At 43.1% G+C, this 21,834-nt stretch overlaps 1 protein-coding gene and 1 gene segment (V, D, J or C); both read left to right on the forward strand.

The window, feature by feature from the left end:
* LOC118237724 (disintegrin and metalloproteinase domain-containing protein 20-like) overlaps positions 1–21,265 on the forward strand; it is a 75,656-nt gene extending 54,391 nt beyond the window's left edge. Inside the window, exons 3-8 of the mRNA XM_027416757.2 lie at positions 1,671–1,827; positions 4,824–4,966; positions 7,184–7,263; positions 7,603–7,696; positions 7,856–7,914; positions 20,890–21,265. Of these exons, the coding sequence (XP_027272558.2) occupies positions 1,671–1,827; positions 4,824–4,966; positions 7,184–7,263; positions 7,603–7,696; positions 7,856–7,914; positions 20,890–21,265 (909 nt within the window). The remainder of the gene's footprint in view (positions 1–1,670; positions 1,828–4,823; positions 4,967–7,183; positions 7,264–7,602; positions 7,697–7,855; positions 7,915–20,889) is intronic.
* Positions 1–21,834, forward strand: part of LOC103161202 — a 359,419-nt gene that overhangs the window by 150,535 nt on the left and 187,050 nt on the right.

Raw genomic sequence — 21,834 nt, forward strand, 5'->3', positions numbered from 1 at the left:
AGAGAAATCAGGCACTAGGGAAATGTCCAGAGATCTACAAGGATGACACCAACTAACAATCTAAGCAACAGAGGAGAGGCTACCTTAAATACCCTCCCTTGATAATGAGAATGATGACTGACTTATACACCATCCTATAGCCTTCATCTAGCAGCTGATGGAAGTAGAAGAGACCCACAGCTAAACACTGAACTGAACGGGAATCCAGTTGCAGAGAAGGACGAGTGATGAGCAAAAGGGTCCAGACCAGGCTGGTGAAACCCACAGAAATGGCAGACCTGAACAAGGCATTGCTCATGGACCCCAGACTGATAGCTGGGATATCAGCATGGAACTGATCCAGACCCCATGTACATGGATGTCAGTGAGGAGGCCTTGGAAATCTATAGGGCCTCTTGTAGTAGAACAGTACTTATCCCTAGCATAGGAATGGACTTTGGGAGCCCATTTCACATAGAGGGATACTCCCTGAGCCTAGACACAAGGAGGTGGGCCTAGGCCCTATCCCAAAGGATATAACAGACACTGAAGACCCCCCACATGGAAGACCCCACTCTCCATGGGAAGCAGAAAGGGTATGGAATAGGTAGGGTGTCAGTGGGGGGCAGGGGAGGAGGGAAGGGAGATGGAACTGAGATTGACATGTAAAACAATCTTGTTTCTAATTTAAATTAAAAATGGAAAAAAGAAATAAAATGTATGTATATGTTCATAAATGTTTGTTTATAAATATTCATAATTATTTTTCATAATAATCTAAGACTGAAGTAAAGTGGTATATTCCAGATGCTTGGATAGACCTAATCAAAAGATATTGTTCATCTTGTAGTGTGACTCCCACACATGGAGGGCCTGCTTCAGTCTCATGGAGGCTCACAGCCATAAGTCTAGAGTTCATGAATTCCCACGAGCTTGGTTCAGCTGTCTCTGTAGATTTTTCCATCATGATCCTGACCTCCCTTGCTCGTGTATTCCCTCCTCCCTCTCTTTGACTAGATTCCTGGAGTTTGGCTAGGTGCCTGAACTGGGCTTCCCCTAAAATCAGATTAGTGAACACCACAACTATCATCATAGAGTCTTCATTCAGTAATTGATTGAACCAGATCCAGAGAGCCACAGCCAAACACGAGGTCGAGCTTCCTTTATAATTTTGAGGAAGGAGCTGGAGAATATTTCCCTTTTAAAACAGGGAAAGGGAATTTACTGCAGAGGAAGGCATTTTATGAAGATTGCGACAGAATGAAGCTGATCCAAAAGAATCTATGAAGAACTCATTCCTACTTCCCTCTCTCCTCAGCTTCTCTCTTCTGATGACCCTTTCTGTCTCCTTCTCTCATGTCTCCTCTATCATTTCCTTCCTCCCCACCTTCCCTGTCTCCACGCCAGCTGTCCTGTTTCCTTAATAACTCTCTGCCTCCTCCTCCTTCTCACTCACTCCTATATCCTTAAGTGTGATATGGAGAGGCAGGAAAGACACAGAGGTGTCCAGCCCAGTTTGTCTCTCTCAACAAGCTCTTCTGTGACCCAGAGCTCTGTGTGCTCTCTGCGCCCCCTGCTGGTCCTGAGCACCCTGCCTGGAGCTTTGTGTCTGAGCTCACAGAAGCCTTCACTCACTGTGTTGCACAGTAATAGGAGACTGTGTCCTCAGACTTGAGATTGTTCATTTGCAGGTACAGAGTGTTCTTGGCGTTGTCTCTGGAGATGGTGAATCGGCCCTTCACGGATGGTGCATAGTTGATGCTACTACTACTATCATTAAAGTGTGCGACCTACTCCACCCCCTTCCCTGGAGCCTGGTGGACCCAGTGCATTTAATAGTCACTGAAGGTGAATCCAGAGGCTGCACAGGAGAGTGTCAGGGACTTTCCAGGCTGCACTAAGCCTCCGTCTGACTCCACCAGCTGCACCTGCAAACACAATGAATGCTGGTCAGAAAACTCCCACAGAAGCTCATTTTTCTCTTAGTAATGGCCACACAACATATAGTATCCCCTCTCTACTAGTTACCTTTTAAAACAGCAACAAGGAAAAGCCAAATAAGCCCCCAAGCCCATGGTGAGTGGCTTGTGTTCAGTGCTGATCACAGAATGGGGGCTCCTGGGAATCCAGGGCTGGGCTCCTGTGTCAGAGCTGCAGGTTCAGAGCTGGGCTGGTTTTCATGGGCGCAGAGAAGCCTCATTTGCATGTCTTCCTGCTATGACAAGCTCGGAGGATGCATCACTGGTGGGAGGCAGTGCTCTGAGCAGAGTAAGACCTCAAATGCACCGATGACACAGAAACTGACAGTAAACACAGCGTATGTGCATCTTTTCTTTGTTAAGGATTCACCATATTTCCTTTAGTTCTCTTTAGTGCAGGTATGCAGAACATGGTGTCTTTCCACACTGTCATCTCCTCTATGAGACTGAAGTAGGCCCCCCATGTGTGGGAGTCATTTGTAAATCTCGGGGTATCTGAGGGGGCCCTGGCTTTAGGCTCTATCCCTGGTACATGAGGTAGCTTGAGGGAGCCTGTTGCTGGAGTTTCTTGTTCTGCCTGGTCCCTCAGCCGATTCACCCCAAATAAACACATGAATGCTATATTAATTAGAAAACCATTTGGCTGATGGCAAGGCTTTCTATTGGCTAGCTCTTTCTTAATTGCTATCCCATAACTACTAATCTATGTATTTCTACATGGCCTTATCTTACCAGAGAATGCCTGGTGTGTCCTAACTATCCAGTCTATCCATGACATCTCTCTCATGGCTTCCCTCTCTCCCCTTCCTCCTTCCTCTGATAGCCCTGCCTGTGCTTGCTGCCTGGCTATTGGCCAACCAGTGTTTTATTCATCAACCAATAAGAGAAACACATATACAGAAGGACATCCCCCATCAGCAGCCCATTCCCCAGGAGGGGATTGCATGCTCAGCCCTAACAGAGAGGGGAGTGACTCAGTCCTGCCCCAAATTAATATGCCAGACTTTGTGGACTCCCCATGGGAGCCCTTACCAGTTGGAAGGAGTGGGTGGGGTGTGGGCTGGGGGTGGGAGGTAAGAAGGCAGGAGGAGGGGTAAAAGGGAGAACTTTGGTTGGAATGTAAAATGAAATTAAAAAAAATAATTGTGTGTGTGTGTGTGTGTGTGTGAAATTGTGCCTTTCCAGTGTTGTAAAAATGCCACTGTAGGCTTGCCAGAGGCCAATCTGGTGGAGACATTTCGGAGTTTCCAGTTCCCAGATGATCATAGCTTGTGCTACATTGACACAATTCTAACCATCACACAAATACACACATTTGTACTGTATTCTAACATGACCATTACATGCCTGTCCATGTGTCCACAAGACATAAGTAAATGTATGACTGAGCAAGTCCTTCAGTACAAGGATTTACCTCTCAAATGGAAGATAATTACAAATAATGTGCCACTCTATCCTGAAGGCATTCCCTTTGAAGGTGACTTTTCTTAGCGACTTCCTTCCAGAAAGTTTCATGGAGAACCGAAACCCACAGCACATATGGCACACACTATTTCTGAAACAAAAATTAGTGAGTAGGGCATCTCCTACCACTTCTACAAGCTGGAGGGGGGTGCTGAATTATTCCTGTCATCTTCTTTCCCAAGATTTTATCAGCACAAAGAAAACTCAGACAAACCCAAGATGCAACAGTGATCATGATCTAAAGATCATCTTCTAACCCCCAGAGGGACATGAACAAGGGGGACACACACAGCACTCACGGTGGAGGGGCGCCCTTCAGAAATTGCACAGGATGCCTGTCACCCTGATGTTAGGACCCAATTCCACCACTGCCACTCACAGCACAGAGTGTGCACAGAGGGGTGAGGAGCACAACATTCGAGGTGTCCCTTGAGAAAGAAGTGGCGTATATTCTCTGGGGCTTACTGAACAGATTGTTTAGAGCTATTCTCTTCACTTTTGTGGTGATTTACATTGCCGAGGCATGGAGAAAAGCCCACAATCCCTTTTTCTCTGTGCTGATCCTCGCCATAAAGCAACCAGTTCTCATTGTTCAAGCACGCCTCTCTCTACTTCTCGTCATATCTTAGAGTTCGCTGTCTTTTCGTTACTTCACTTAACATAACCTTCAAGCCTGGTTGCATGCTATTTCTTTTCATGGTGTGCTCATTGTGAAGGGCAGACCTCCCCATACCTCGCCAATGCATTGGTCATATTAAGGACCATGGTTAACATGGTTTTGTAGTGGTCTTAAAGCAGTAATCAAACTAAGAGAGAAATATAAAGGTACACAGAGACAGACAAACAGGAGGTAGTATGACTGATCTCCAGGCATGTTGTACCTTACTGGGCAGGTGATTCCAAGACCACTGATATGGCAACAAAGTCAGTCCCTTTGGTCTCCTCTCAGATAAATATTTAAAATCACATGCACTAAATGCTTGTGAGTTGCTTAAGTTGGATTCTAGGTGAGGGATAGGGAAGTGATTAACTCCACTGACACAAACAGAAAGGACTTTAAGAAGTTCCATTATCTGTATTTCACATATAAGAGTCCAGAGGGATGACTAAATTCTTATGACCAAAATCCTTCTAAAGACTCTGCTGGAATTCACAGTGACATTCATTGCATTGAAGATGGGGCATTCTCTTATGAATGTGGACTAATTTAATGTTTGGCATCCAATGCCAGCACAGGGTGGATCATAAAATTTCCCCTTTACATGGAACTGGAAATCCAAAAAGAATCAGAAAATGTTCCTGATTATTTTGACACTAGCTGCTATAAGAAGCAAAAGGCAAACATCATTCACCAGAGAGAAGAGTGGAAACCTTGCCCTGTGCCTCCTTTTATCTTCTCAGGATCCTTCTCCAATGCAAAGCAGCCTCGGGTTCAGGATGAAAGCTCAGGCCTAGCTGAGCAGCCCCATCTCCTTCTCACTGGAGCCTCCAGCAGAGCATGGCTGTCCTGGTGCTGCTACTCTGCCTGGCGACCTTTCCAAGCTGTAAGTGTCCAGGGTTTCAGGAGAGGAACCCAGGCATGTTATTATGGGATGTATGACTGATGGTGATGTTGTTTGTCCCCAGATGTCCTGTCCCAGGTGCAGCTGAAGGAGTCGGGACCTGGCCTGCTGCAGCCCTCACAGACCCTGTCTCTCACCTGCACTGTCTCTGGGTTCTCATTAACCAGCTATCATGTAATCTGGGAGCACCAGCCTCCAGGAAAGGGTCTGGAGTGGATGGGAGGAATAGGTTATGATGGAAGCCCAGCATATAATTCATCTCTCCAATCCCAAGTCAGCATCACCAGGGACACCTCCAAGAGCCAAGTTTTCTTAAAACTGAACAAACTGCAAACTGAGGACACAGCCATGTATTACTGTGCCAGAGACACAGTAAAGAAACTCCAGTGTGAGCCTGCACAAAAAAAAAAAAAAAACAAAAAAAAAAAACAAAAAAAAAAAAAAAACTGCCGACAGAGACACTCCGGACCAGCAGGGGGCGATGAGGTCTATAGAGACTCCTGTGACCAGTATGGGGTTGCTTCAGTAGCTAGGAAATTCTAGACTATGCTGCATGAGCCTGTGTTCCTATGTCAGCATATGTGGTTTCCTCTTCCAGCCAAGGAAATTGTCTAGAGGCCCGTCTACTGTCACATTCTACACAACTTTTGTGTTCACAAACTAGAACACATGGTTTTTCTAAGATATCTGGGTGCTTCTTGTTATCACTTTCAATGGAACATAGTTTTATACATTCCAAATATAAAGAGGGAGATACAGAGAGAGAGAGAGAGAGAGAGAGAGAGAGAGAGAGAGAGAGAGATATTCCAAAAGGAATCAAACGTTCTGAAAGATTTGACTTACGGTTCAGTAAATAAGTTTGGGTATTTTGAAAATCTGTAATTCATCCTGTTCATTTTTCTCTGTGTGATAGAGAAATCACAGCTTCCATAAATTAATGTCATTTTCCCAAGAGATCTTGGAAACTGAAAAGCCATGGTTTCCTTCTTCTACACCAAGACGATCCCATAAAAGGTTAGAGTTGATTATCATGTTTGATAGACTCCATGTTACACATTTGCATCTTGGTGAAAAAACAATTAGTTTTCAGCCAAAGTCCTAAGGAATTATCCCACAATGTGTGGACTGACCAGTTCTTGTGTTGGGGTTAACTCATAAAAATCTACTCTCTATATATATGCAGATCAGTATAGATTCTCTGTATTCAACAGCCATAAACTCATTATTTGGGATAATCCCTCTCATGTAAATAATTAATCTTCACACTTTACACTGTCCAAATCAGGGACACCCTAACATGATTTTACTTTCCCTAACATCCGTTTCTTAGAGTACACTTGATAAGAGGTCCTTGTGTTCTCTTGGTACCTGGCTGTCATTTATGAAATATCATCCAGTTTCATCTAGCTCTATGTAGTGTGTAGACTCCTGTGAACAGAGCTGCAGTAAACATGAGAAGAAAAGTTAGGATTGCTCATCCAGTGCAGAGAAGCAACTCGGGATTTATGTGCGTTTCCTGACACACGAAATTAGCAGCTCATAATCCCCTGTAAGGACAGATGCACTCAGTTTGTCACCATGAGACTTACACTGTTCATGCAGAAACATATACACATGATTAAAAATAAAGTATTTCTGCAATTTTTCCCCATCCAGCACTGGGAGGTATTCTAATTTATGAGTTCTTCTGTAGTAAAGATGAGGTCTGGATACAAATTCTAATATTTCATAACCATATTCCTCATTTTGACTAATAAATACTGTGTTTATAACATCACTATTCCCTGTTAAAGATTATGAAGGGGTCCTTTGCTATGTCCATGGGAACATGGTTCTATTGCAATATTGGAAAATAAGTGTAAGCCAAGAGATACCTTAATAGAGGGAATCATTATGGGGTTAACTAGAAATCTGGCACAAGGGAAATGTGTAGGGAGACATGGTAGTGCCGCCCCCAGGTAACCGGGACAGGTGTGCCTGAACACGCAAGTGAGGGCATGGTGAGGGGAAGTCTAAGGTGATGTAGGAAGGCTCCTTAAGGGACCGCGGACACGTGGACCGTCCCTTCTTCTGGCCCTTCTCCCTGCTCCCTCCTCCTCGCTCTGGCCTTGCTGCCCTGGTACGCTTGGCCTGCGCTTGGCTGGTGTATCTGAATAAAGAGACCTTTTGCCTATTGACTGCTGGTTGTTCACTCAACAGGTGTCGCCCAAGCCGCCGCTTTGTTTCCTGAGCCCCGCCCGCCATCCGCTGGGCCAGACCCTGGATGCATCTGCTGCAGGGTGAGCTTTTTCAAATTTATCTGTGGGCATGGTCACCTGCCTGATGCAAATACCCGCCAGGTAGGTTCCAAAAAATTCCTTAGTGGCTAGAAATTTTCTGAAAGCTCAGATCCTACTTGAAATAGACACGGCTGCGCCACCTGCTGGTCAGACGTAGTTACTGCACCTGAAAATGGCATTACCAATAAATGTGGCTGAAATTCTGTCGCCCTCCTCTCTGTATAATCTCTCACATTCTTATGCACATTCAGTGCTGGAGAAACAAGCTGACTTGCTGAATATTGGCTTATATGTCTTATTGACTGTGTATATATTAATTCACATGTTGTCGTTCCTCAGGAACAAAGGAACCGCCCACCTACAGGACATGCAAGATTTGTGTGACGAGGTTGTGGAAGGGACAAGGACGACTTATGAAACGTTTATGGAGATGGTAGAACAGAAACTGGGTGATAGGCTTCGTTCTATGTTTTATACGATACAGGCAGATCTGTCTACTACTCAAGCTGAAATGCAGCACATTTATAGTAACATATAGGTTAGGCAGGCAGAAGACCATGGTGAATTAAAACTTATTTTAGGGGTTTTACAGGCAAAGCAAGTGAAAGACCAGGATGTATTACAAGGTGTTGTACGAGCCTTGGAGGTCAGGTAAGAAACAGACCATGATGAACTGAAGACTATGCGAGGGACTTTACAAGCTAAGCAGACTTCAGACCATGATGTAGTAATGGGTGTTTCAGAGGCAATGGGGACTAGGCAGACAGCAGACCATGAGGCATTAAAAGGAGTGTGTAGCCAACTAGAAACTCAGCTAGGCTCTCTCTCCTATTCCTCTGTTACTAAGGTACAAGATACCCAGAATAGGCTTCAACAATCGGATAATGCCATTAAATCAATGGCTGAGAAATGTGAGAGAGACTATGGTAAAATTAGAGCTGGGTTTCAAAGCTTACAAGAGGAATTATAGACCAGGGATAACAAACTTGAAATGTCTATCAAATTGATTGCTGAGGCAAATCACAACCTTGATTCCAAGTTTCAATCTCTGGATGGCTATCTCCATGCCACCCAAATGCTAGCTAGGGATGAATGTATTACACGTCTAGAAAACCTTACAGGAGAATTGTCGAAGCAAATCGTGGATTCTATATCTTGCCTTGAATCTTTCATGATGAATGAGATTAAAACCTCCCATGAGGATATCTTGGCCAGGCTGATGGATTGATTTGACGAAGAGGAACAGACTCGCTCCGATCTGAAGTGCATACTTTGAAGAGGTATTTCAATCATTCTAAAGCAATTACGCACACACCTCTAGTATACCTGACCATGGCGGTGGAAAAGCAACCAACTAAACGACACTCCCAGGGGCAGACAGCATATGCATGGCAACCAATCCACTTGAAAGATCTTAAGCATATTAAAGAATCGGCTGTCTCATACGGTCTTCATAGCCCATATTACACCCATGGGCAACCGTTAACAGGGTGACACCCACAGATTGGATAGGACTGGTGTCAGCTGTCCTTGAGAATTCTTGCCAAATTGAGTGGAAGGCGTTACTTAGAGAAGAGGGAAAACTCCTAGAGCAGCAGGGCATCAAGGATGGAGTTGATGCGGCCCTCCATAAGATCCTAGGAGAAGGTATTTATGCTGACCAACAGATTCAGGCTGAATATGACAACCATATGCTGTCCCTATGCAGGAAAGCAGCACTAAATGCATGGGATAAGGTTCGTGAGCCGGGAGAACGACTAGAAACTTATACGAAAATAGAACAGGGACAAACAGAACCATTTAAGGACTTCTTGGACCGGTTGACCAGAGCAGTAGAAATACAAGTAGCAGATCCAGCGATACGACATTCAATTGTGTATACCTTAGCTTATGACAATGCAAACCCAATATGCAAAAGAATACTTTTGCCTTTAAAGATCAGATCAGCTCCATTAGAAGAATGGGTTCTGCATACTGCCCACATTGACTGTAACATGCAAGATGCTAGAAACTGGACAGGAGAAGCTGTCCCAAGAGGTTTCAACAGACAGCAGGAGATTAGGAGAAATAGTAACAGAAGAACTTGGGAAAGAGAAGCACATTATAGGGACTCATACAGGTATCAAGAGGCTAGTGCTCATTGCTAACATGACCCAGAACCTCACATAGGAAGAGCATGCTCCAGGAGTCCACAAAAGCATCAGGAGAATAGATGTTTCAGCTGTGGTAAAATGGGACATATAAGGAGAAATTGTAGGCAAAGAAATTCTAACAATTCCCCACGTGAAAGGCCATCGCCTTCTGGATTATGTAGGAGATGTGGAAAGGGCAAACACTGGACTATCGAATGCAGATGACTATGGACATGCAAGGGAACCTGTTAATGTCGGGAAACTCCAAAGGGAGCCTCAAGCAGGTCCCCTCAGCGAGAAAGGTCCGATCGTTCCTAGTAGCAGTGGGAGACAATCTCTCACAGGACGAATAGATAGTTCCTTGCCTATTGTGGAAAATGATACTGCTCTAGATTGTAGTTTGAATAGTGATGAAGAATCACGTGTGACTGGTGAAAATGAGAAACGCATATTTTGGGAAGCTTCTATTAATGATTCTAGGCCTCGGTTAGAAATAAAAATTAATGGTAGAGAGGGAGGAGCTCCCTGAATCCGGGTACAGGCCACTCTTCCTTCCCTTTCTGTCGACTGATCACAACTAGTTGAGTGACTCCCTGCTCTTACCCAACTCCTGTCCAAAGCGCCATTCACCCAAATCTCCCCAGGCTTGTCCCTGCTTGAAGTAGACACGCCCAGGCAGGGAGGAGCTCCCTGAATCTGGGTACAGACCACTCTTCCTTCTCTTTCCGCCGACTGATCCGCAACGAGGTGAGTGATCCACTGCTCTTACCTAACTCCCTTCCAAAGCCCCATCCACCCCGATATCCCCAGGCCTGCTCCTGCTTGGGGTAGACCTGCTCAGGCAGTGAGGAACCCCCAGAGCCTGGAAACACCCCACTCTTACTTCCTGTCCTGCCCACACACACCTGATCCCTATGCAGGCCTAACTCCTTCAGAGTGAGGAGACTACCAGGAGAGGCAAGACCATCCACAGCTGCGGACATTGAATTCCTGGCCTACACACACTACTGGGTAACAACAGGAGATAGAGAGGGCCCACCTGCACTCACTGGAAAAAGATATGGGAAGAAGACAGAATAATAACTCGGTCAACAACAGAAAGACCAATATGACATCACCAGAATCTAGGGACTCCACTCTAGCAAGATCTGAAAAGCCCAACACAGTGCATGAAGAAGAGATGGACCTCAAAAATTATCTCAGCAAGATGATAGAGACCTTCAAAAAGGAAGAAAGAAAATCCCTTAAAGAAATAGCAGAAAGAGAAAGCAAAAAGTTGCATGAAATGGAGGAAAAGACAAACCAAAAAATTCAAGAAATAAACAAATCTCTTAAAGAATCTAAAGAAACTCAAGATAAAAAAAACCAAACAAGTGAAGGAAGCTCTGGAAACAGTTCAAAGCATGAAAGCTGAATTGGACACAATAAAGAAAATTGAGAGAATGAGGTGATGATGGAAATGGAAAGACTGGATAAACGATCAGGAACTAAAGACGTGAGTATAACTAATAGAATTCAAGAGATGGAAAAGAGAATCTCAGCTATTGAAGACTCGCTAGAGGATATACATTCATCAACCAAAGAAAACCTCAAGTCCAACAAATCCCTAACACAAAATATCCAGGAAATATGGGACACCGTAAAAAAAACCAAACCTAAAAATAATAGGTAGAGAAGAATGTGAAGAAACACTGCTCAAAGGTACAGAAAACATATTCAACAAAATCATAGAAGAAAACTTCCCAACCTACAGAAGGATATGCCTATGAAAGTACAAGAAACTTACAGGACACCAAACAGACTGGACCACAAAAAGAAGTCCCCCCAACACACAATAATCAAAACTCCAAATCTACAGAATAAAGAGAAAATATTAAGAGCAGCAAAGGAAAAAGGCCAAGCCACATGGAACATTCTCAAAAATTGACCACGTAGTTGGCAGCAAAGCAAACCTCCACAGTTACAAAAGAATTGAAATAACCCCCTGTATCTTATCATATCACCATGCATTAAAGCTAGAATTCAACAGCAATACGAATGGCAGAAAACCTACATACTAGTGGAAAATGAATAACACCCAATTGCATCATTCCTGGGTTGAGGAAGAAATAAAAAAAGAAATTAAAGACGTCCTAGAATTTAATGAGAATGTAGACACAACATACCCAAACTTATGGGACATTCTGAAAGCAGTGCTAAGAGGAAAGTTCATAGCACTAAGTGCCCACATGAAGAAACTGGAGAAACATCACATTGAAGAATTGAGAGAACAACTGAATGCATTAGAGAAAAAAGAAGCAAACTCAGCAAGGAGGAGTAGATGCCAGGAAATAATCAACCTGAGAGCTGAAATCAATAAAGTAGAAACTAGGAAAACATTACATAGAATCAATGAAACAAAGAGTTGGTTCTTTGAAAAGATCAACAAGATAGACAAACCTCTAGCCAAACTAACCAAAAGGCAGAGAGAGAGCATGCTAATTAACAAAATCAGAAACGAAAAGGGGGATATAACAACGGACACTGAGGAAATCCAGAGAATCTTCAGGTCATACTTTGAAAACCTGTACTCCACAAAATTCGAAAATCTAATGGAAATGGACAGTTACCTGGATAAATATCACTTACCAAAATTAAATCAAGATCAGATAAACAGTTTAAATCGACCTATAACACCTAATGAAATAGAAGCAGTCATCCAAAGCCTCCCAACCAAAAAAGCCCAGGGTCAGATGGCTTCACTGCAGAATTCTACCAGAAATTCAAACAAGAGCTAATTCCAGTACTCCTCAAACTGTTCCGCACAATAGAAGCAGATGGGATATTGCCAAACTCTTTCTACGAGGCTACAATCACTTTGATAGCCAAGCCACACATAGATAAGACTAAGAAAGAGAACTACAGACCAATATCCCTCATGAACATCGATGCTAAAATACTTAATAAAATATTGGCAAATCGAACCCAAGAACATATCAGAAAAATCATCCACCACGATCAAGGAGGCTTCATCCCAGGGATTCAAGGATGGTTCAACATGAAAATCCATCAATGTAATCCACCATATAAACAAACTGAAAAAGAAAAACCACATGATCATCTCACTAGATGCTGAAAAAGCCTTTGACAAAATCCAACATCCCTTCATGATAAAGATCTTGGAGAGAACAGGAATAACAGGAACATATCTAAACATGATAAACGCAATATACACCAAACCAATAGCCAGCATCAAGCTTAATGGAGAGAAACTCAAAGTGTTTCCTCTAAAATCAAGAACAAGACAATGCTGTCCACTCTCTCCATACCTCTTCAATATTGTACTTGAAGTTCTAGCTAGAGCAATAAAACAAGAAAAGGGAATCAAAGGAAGAAGTCAAACTTTCACTATTTGCAGATGACATGATACTCTACATAAGTGACCCAAAAAACTCTGCCAGGAAACTCCTACAACTGATAAACACCTTCAGCACGGTAGCAGGATACAAAATTAACTCAAAAAAATCAGTAGCCCTACTGTATACAGATGATAAACGCAATGAGAAAGAAATCATGGAAACATGACCTTTCACAATATCCACAAGCAACATAAAATATCTTGGGGTAACACTAACCAAAAAAATGAAAGACCTGTACAATAAGAACTTTGAGACTTTAAAGAAAGAAATTAAAGAAGATACCAGAAAATGGAAAGATCTCCCATGCTCTTGGATAGGTAGAATTAACATAGTAAAAATGGCAATCCTACCAAAAGCAATCTACAGATTCAACACAATCCCCATCAAAATCCCAACACTGTTTTTCACAGACATTGAAAGAACAATACTCAACTTTATATGGAAAATTAAAAAACCCAGGATAGCCAAAACAACTCTTTACAATAAAGGATCTTCTGGAGGCATCACCATCCCTGACTTCAAGCTATAGAGCCATAGTTCTGAAAACAGCTTGGTATTGGCATAAAAATAGACAGATAGACCAATGGAATCGAATTGAAATCCCTGATATTAACCCATGTACCTACGAACACCTTACTTTTTACAAAGGTGCTAAATCTATACAATGGAAAAAAGATAGCATCTTCAACAAATGATGCTGGCACAATTGGATTCAGACACCTGTCACCATGCACAAAACTTAAGTGCAAATGGATCAAAGATCTCTCCATAAACCCAGCCACACTGAATCTTCTAGAAGAGAAAGTGGGAATTACCCTTGAACAAATTGGCACAGGAGAACGATTCCTGAACATCATTCCAGGAGCACAGACACTGAATACTGCAATCTATAAATAGGACCTCCTGAAACTGAGAAGCTTCTGTAAGGCAAAGGACACAGTCAGTAAGACAAAACAACCCCCCATAGAATGGGAAAAGATCTTCACCAACCCCACATCTGACAGAGGGTTGATTTCCAAAATATATTAGGAGCTCAAGAAACTAGCCACCAAAACACCAAACAATGAAATTAAAAAGTGGGGTGCAGAACTAAACAGAGAATTTTTCAACAGAGGAATCTGAAATGGCTGAAAGACACTTAAGAAAGTTCTCAAAATCCTTGGCCATCAGAGAAATGCAACTCAAAACAACTCTGAGATACCACCTCACACCTGTCAGAATGGCTAAAATCAAAAGTACCAATGACAACTTGTGCTGGAGAGGATGAGGAGAAGAAGGAACACTCCTCCATTCCTAGTGGGAGTGTGAACTTGTAAGACCATTCTGGAAATCAGTATGGTGGTTGCTCAAAAAAATGGGAATCAGCCTACCTCAATATCCAGCCATTCCTCTCTTGGGTATATACCCAAATAGTGCATGTTCATACAACAAGTACATATGTTCAACCATATTCCTAGCAGCATTGTTTGTAATAGCCAGAACCTGGAATCAACCAAAATGCCCCTCAACTGAAGAATGGATAGAGAAAATGTGGTAATCTATACAATGGAGTACTACTCAGCAGAAAAAAACAATGGAATCTTGAAATTCACAGGCAAATGGATGGAACTAGAAGAAACCATCCTGAGTGAGGTAACCCAGTCACAAAAGACAAACATGGTATGTACTCACTCATATATGAATTTTAGACATAGAGCAAAGGATTACCAGCCTATAATCCTCTTCACCAAAGAAACTAGGAATCATGAATGACTCTAAGGGATAAATGGACCCCAGGAATGGGAAGTGGCATGAACTCCCTAGCTAATTGAGAGCATGAGGGTAGGGGAGAGGGTGCTGCCACAATACGAGCACAAGAAGAAGAGGAGAGGAGAAGAAATGGAGAAGCAAAGATATTGAGTTGGGGGAAGAATAGAGGAGAGAGAGCAGGATGAGAGATACCATATCAGAGGGAGCCACTATAGGTCCGAGAAGAGATCTGGAACTAGAGAGATCTCCAGAGACCTACAAGGATGACAAGATCTGACAATCCAGGCAATGGAAGAGAGGATAACCTAAAAGCCCTTCCCATAAAATGAGATTGATGACTTCTCTTTATGCCATCCTAGAACCCTCATCCAGTGGCTGATGGAAGCAGAGATAGACAATATACCGAGATATACACTGATATACACTGAGCTGAAATCTGGAACCTAGTTGAAGAGAGGGAGGAATGAAGATCAAAGGAGTCTATACCAGGTTGGAGAAACCCACAGGAACAGTTGGCCTGAACAAGGGAAAGCATATCGACCCCAGACACTATCTGAGAGGCCAGTACAAGACTGATCCAGCCCCCTGAACATGGATGCCAATGGGGAGGCCCCTGCACTCCAAGGAGCCTCTGGAAGTGGACTAGCATTTTTCCCTGGTGTGAGAAGGGACTTTGCAAGCCGATCCCACGTGAAGGGATACACTCTGGCTCTGGACACATGGGGAAGGGCCCAGGACCAGCACAGGAAGATTTGGTGGACTTTGCAGAGCCCCTGTTGAGGGCCCTACCCCACCTGGGGAGTGGTGGGTGGATATGGTGGGGGGTAGGTTGGAGGTGGGGGAGAAGGAATGGGGGTGAGGGGAGGGAGAGGGAGAAGGGACTTACATGTGAAACAAGCCTGTTCCCTAGCTTGAATTAATAAAAATATATATATAAAAAAATTAATGGTAGAGCTATTAAAAGCTTAGTAGACACTGGGTCTGACGTCACTATTATTACCCAGAAGACTTGGCCCCAGAAGTGACCTCTTAAAAAGGCAAATGTACAATTTTTTGGAATTGGAACTCTATCTATAGTTCGATGGAGTGTTAACTCAGTGGTCTGCATTGGACTACAAGGACAGAAAGGGAGACTGAAACCTTACGTGCCACATATAGCTATAAATCTATGGGGTCGTGATCTCTTATAGCAAGGGAATACTCAAATTAGCATCCCTCCAATGTCAGAGACGAATTCTAGAAAATCGCTGGATAGTAGAAAAGATCGGGTAAGATGCCATGGAAAATGGTGACCAACTATCCAGGCTGTACAGACACTAAATACAAATGATAGGCATTCAGAGGAACCAAAGGCCCTGACATTAAAATGGCTTACAGATGAACCAGTCTGGATAGGGCAATGGCCTTTGACCTCTGAAAAGCTTGAGGCACTAGAAAAGTTAGTACAGGAACAGCTAGAGGCTGGTCACATAGAGCAATCTACCAGCCCTTGGAATTCTCCTGTATTTGTCATCAAGAAGAAGTCAGGTAACTGGAGAATGCTGACAGACCTGAGAGCCATAAATAAGGTAATTCAGCCTATGGGCGCTCTACAGCCTGGAATGCCACTGCCTTCCTTAATACCTAAAGGATGGCTGATCATAGTAATTGACCTGAAGGGCTGCTTTTTCACTATACCATTACAAGAAAGCAATAGAGAGAAGTTTGCATTTACAGTGCTAACTCTTAATAACTCACAGCCAGTTGGGAGATACCAATGGAAGGTTTTACCTCAGAGGATGCTAAATAGTCCTACTTTGTGTCAATACTTTGTACAACAACCTTTGGAAATAATTCGTAAAAAATTTCCACAATCTCTTGTTTATCATTATATGGATGATATTCTTTTATCGGATTCTAATAAGGAAACTTTGGAACGTATATTTCAAATGGTGAAGGAAGTTCTGCCTAGATGGGGTTTATAAATTGCCCCAGAAAAGATACAAAGAGGAGATTTTATTAACTATTTAGGATATAAGATAGACTTACAAAGAATTAGGCCACAGAAGATACAAATTAGAAGGGACCATTATCAAACTCTTAACAGTCTTCAGAAGCTACTGGGAGAAATCTCTCAATTACAGACGATTATTGGTGTAGAAGGACATGACTTAAAGCATTTAAAAATGGCACTAAAAGGTGATAAGGACTTAAACAGTCCACAAATATTATCTTCTGAGGCAGAAAAAGAGCTACAATGGGTAGAAAACAGAATATTGGATGCGCATGTAGATCGGATAAACCTTGATTTAGGCTGCATTCTGGTCATCTTGCCATCCAGAGAATACCCTTCTGGGATTCTGATGCAGAGGGAAGACACCATATTAGAATGGATATTTCTGCCACATAAACAGAATAAAAAGTTAAAGACGTATATACAAAAGATTTCTGATTTGATTTTAAAGGGCAAACTAAGACTTTGTCAGCTGACTGGAAAAGATCCAGAAGAAATTATAGTACCTTTAACTAATGATGAAATTTCCTCCTTATGGAAGGATAATGAATATTGGCTGATAGCTCTTACCGACTTTTTGGGAACAATCATTAACAACTATCCCAAAACAGACAGAATTAAATTCATAAAAAGACAGTCTGGATTCTTCCATGCATTGTAAGACAAACTCCCATTTCTGGAGTTCTTACCTTCTACACTGACGCTAATAAATCAGGTAAGGCTGGTTATAAAGCAGGTGAGATAAGTAAAGTAGTTCAAAGTCCATATACATCTGTACAGAAGGCAGAATTATATGCAATTCTCATGGTGCTTATGGATTTTACAGAACCTCTTAATATAGTTACTGATTCCCAATATGCAGAGAGAGTCGTCTTGCACATAGAGACTGCAGAATTCATCCCTGATAATACTGAACTAACCTCGTTGTTCTTACAATTACAGGAAACATTTAGAAACAGAAGTAATCCCCTGTATATTATGCATATCAGATCCCATACGGGTCTGCCAGGCCCTCTGGCACAAGGCAATGACGAGATTGATCGTTTATTAATTGGCACTGTGCTAGAAGCCTCAGAATTTCATAAAAAGCATCATGTAAATAGCAAAGGTTTAAAGAAGGACTTCTCCATCACTTGGCAACAAGCCAAGGAGATAGTAAGAAACTGTCCTACTTGTTCCTTTTATAACCAAACTCCATTGCCAGCAGGCTGTAATCCTAAAGGCATTCGGAGGAATGAGATCTGGCAAATGGATGTCTTTCACTTTACAGAATTTGGAAATTTGAAATATGTGCATCATGCCATTGACACATTCTCAGATTTCCAATGGGCTACTGCTCTCAACTCTGAAAAAGCTGATTCCGTTATTACACACCTACTAGAGGTGATGGCAGTTATGAGCATACCTGCACAGATAAAAACCGACAATGCTCCAGCATATGTCTCCACAAAAATGGAACAGTTCTTCAAATATTGTAACATTAAGCATGTCACAGGTATACCACACAACCCTACAGGACAAGCAGTTGTTGAGAGGTCTAACAGGACACTTAAGGAGATGCTCCATAGGCAAGCTGGTAAGTCAAAACCCCCCAAACATAGGTTGCATAATGCTTTATTGACACTAAACTTTCTTAATGCTAATGACGAAGGACAAACAGCTGCGGAAAGACACTGGACTTTGGAAAAAACTGCTGAACTGAATCAACCAGTGTACTTCAAAGATGTACTGACCTCGGTATGGAAACCCGGACATGTGTTATGATGGGGTAGGGGTTTTGCATTTGTTTCCACAGGAGAAGAAAATCTTTGGATACCATCAAAATTGATCAAGATTCGAGTTGAAAAAGACAACCCTCTCGACAAGGACGACTGACAAGTATTTACTGAGGTATATCTCATGAACTAAGTAAAAGCCTCCCAAAGGATGGGAAGTGCTTTGTTTTTATCCTCACAGGAAAACCCACCTCCAGAAATCAAAGGACACTACATGTGTAGATACTTAAGGAAAGAAGGTAGCTATAAACATCAAACAAAAGGAACGTGCCATACGGTAAACTTTACAGCTGTCTCTCAAATAACTCTATTTTTCTTCATTTCCTACTCCCTATTCAATTAAATCGATGCTGGATTTAGGGCTGGATTTGGCTCTCCTCCCCTAAAATCCAAGCATGTTATTTAACAAAATGTTAAAGTTTCTGTGTTATATCAAGAAGCTAATTGCTGTAATACAGAATAAATGAAGAATTAGAGGACTATCTTTGTCTCTTCTTGGCTCTTTCTTTCAAGGCCTACACACTCTCATAATTGTCGTTTTTCAAGGATTGCCTTTCCCAGTACACATGCATGTACAAGCAAACATTTCTCTGATGACACTTATGTTTGAGTCCCATACAGCCAATGAAGACCCACCTGACGACAATCCTACATGCTCCGGAAAAAGAATCAGACCACACCTCCCCGACTGCACTGGATTCAACTCACTCCGTTTCAACTGACACTCCGACCAGAGCCTCGATTACTGACTTCAATCAAGTTGAAGATTTCAACGTAGATCTTCAATCAAGCAAATCCCATCTAACATGGACTGGAGATAACCCAATGGAGACTTTCCCTGTACTAGCATTTTTTTTTCCACGGGACACCACAGGGTTACCATCGTCCCATTTCAGTGGGAAGTAACTTAGAAGATGCTACGCCCCTGTTCCCCATTGTTATTTATTAGGGTAAGGTAAGCCTAGTTAGGGATAGCTTCCTATTGTTTAGGGTTGGGATTGGAAGGAGGTGTTCATGTTGGACACACTTTTCAGATGACTTTAAGACTTAGCTGGAATAGACATAGTTAGGATGTGCAATAGCAGATTATTGTATCTCCTTATATTTCACATTTATGATTGTTAATTTTGGATGTTTTGCACTATTAAGTTTTAATCCTCTTTTAGACTAAAAGGGGAATTGTAGGGAGACACGGTAGCCCTGCCCCCAGGTAACCCTGACAGGTGTGCTGAGACATGCACGTGAGGGCGGTGTGAGGGGAAGTCTAAGGTGACGTCAGGAAGGCTTCTTAAGGGACCTCGGACACGTGGACTGTCCCTTCTTCTGGCCCTTCTCTCTGCTCCCTCCTCCTCACTCTGGCCTTGCTGCCCTGGTACGCTTGGCCTGAGCTTGGCTGGTGTATCCAAATAAAGAGACCTTTGCCCTATTGACTGCTGGTTGTTCACTAACAGAAATGTCCAGGGATCCACAAAGTTGACCCCAACTAATCATCTAAACAATAGTGGAGAGGCTACCTTAAATGCACTTCCCCTATAATGAGATTGAAGACTGCTTTAAATGCCATCCTAGATGGAAGCAGAAGCTGAGATCCCCAGCTAAGCAATAAGCTGCACTCCTGGAATCCAATTGCAGAGAGGGAGGAGTGATGAGCAAAGAGGTCAAGACCATGCTGAAGAAACCCACAGAAACAGCTGACCTGAGCAAGTGGGAGCTCAGGGACCCCAATCTGACAGCTGGGGAACCAAGATAAAACTGAACCAAAGCCCCTGAATGTGAGTGTCAGTTGGGAGGCCTGGGTAGTCTATGGGACCTCTGGCAGTGGGACCAGTGTTTATCCCTAGTGCACAAAAGGGATTTGGAAGCCCATTCCACATAGAGGGACACCTCTCAGCCTGGATACACAGGGGAGGGCCTAGGTCCTGCCTCAAATGATGTGACAGACTTTGATGATGCCCCATGGGAGGCTTCACCCTCCCTGGAGAGTGGATGGAGGGGGTGGAATGAAGGGGCTGATAGAGGGGAATAGGAAGAAAGGAGGGAGAGAGAACTGGGATTGGTATGTAAAATAAGGTTGTTTAAATTTAAATAAAATCAATTTTAAAAAGAATGTTAGAGAAAATATAAAAATGAAAAAGGAAGTGAATAAAGTGTGGTAAATCCTTAATATTGAAATGATGTTCACAGAGATAATTTACTCTGTCCTTTTCTGTATCTGTCACCAGTGTGACAGATATCTTATATCTGCTCTGAGCACTGCCCTGTTCCCAGGTCCAACTCCAGAGCCTGCCCTAGCATGAAGACATGCAAATGAGGCTCCTCTGTGCCCATGGAAACCAGCCCAGCCCTGACCCTGCAGCTCTGGCTGAAGAGCCCAGCCCTGGATTCCCAGGTCCTCTCATTCTGTGATCAGCACTGAACACAGGCCACTCACCATGGACTTGGGTCTCATCTTGGTTTCCCTTGTCCTTATTTTAAATGGTAATTTATGGAAATGAGATGCTGTGTGTTTTGTTGACATGATAAAAAGAAAAAAAATGACCTCTGTGTCAGTTTTCTGACAGCATTCTCTGTGTTTGCAGTTGTCCAGTACAGCTGGTGGAGTCGAGGGGACAGGGGAGAGGGTTAGTGAAGCCTGGAAAGTCCCTGACACTCTCCTGTGAGGCCTCTGGATTCACCTTCAGTGACTATGAAATGGCCTGGGTCCACCAAGCTCCAGGGAAGGGGCTGGAGAGGGTCGCTTGCATTAGTACTGTTGGTGGGGCTATGCATGCTGAAGCTGTGAAGGGCCGATTCACCATCTCCAGAGACAATGCCAAGAACGCCCTGTACCTGCAAATGAACAATCTCAAGTCTGAGGACACAGCCACGTATTACTGTGCAAGACACACAGGGAATGAATGCTACTGTGGACAGATACCTCACTGTAGAAAATTTGGGACCAGCAGGGGGCGCTGAGAGCACTCAGTGCTTTGGGTCACAGAAAAGCCTGTTCAGAGAGGCAAACAGAGCCGGACTCCTCTGTGCCTTGGCTGCCTCTCCATATCTCACTCAGGGATTCTCTCTACAGGTGTGGTGTGCAGTAATCCTTGAAGGGTCCAAAGGTTGTTTTATTCAAATTTCAGTTTCTATGGAGATGTGTGTGTATTTGTTATAACATTTTTTTGTCTCTCTATTTCTTAATCTATCTGTATCTCTCCCTCCCTTCCTCTATATCTCTCTTTCTTCCCTCCCTTCCCCCCTCTCTCAGTCTCTCTGTTTGTGTGTGGTTTGTGTGTGTGTGTGTGTACATGTTGGCAAGAGGTGACTTCCTCTATCAATCTGCACTGTGTTTTTTTGAGATAAGTTCCATCACTGGGCCTGAATCTCAGCAACTGCCTAAACTGGATGCCCAGCGACTGCCAGTTATCACAATGATCTACATGCCAGGGGTGGACTTACAGCAGGCACAGGATCACACAAGGCAGAGAGATGATTCTCTATGGGGACCAGAATCAGATCCTGAAAAACAAAGAACCCTTGAGTTT

This window comes from Cricetulus griseus, chromosome 5 (assembly GCF_003668045.3).
Source record: "Cricetulus griseus strain 17A/GY chromosome 5, alternate assembly CriGri-PICRH-1.0, whole genome shotgun sequence".
In the NCBI taxonomy this organism is placed as follows: domain Eukaryota; kingdom Metazoa; phylum Chordata; class Mammalia; order Rodentia; family Cricetidae; genus Cricetulus; species Cricetulus griseus.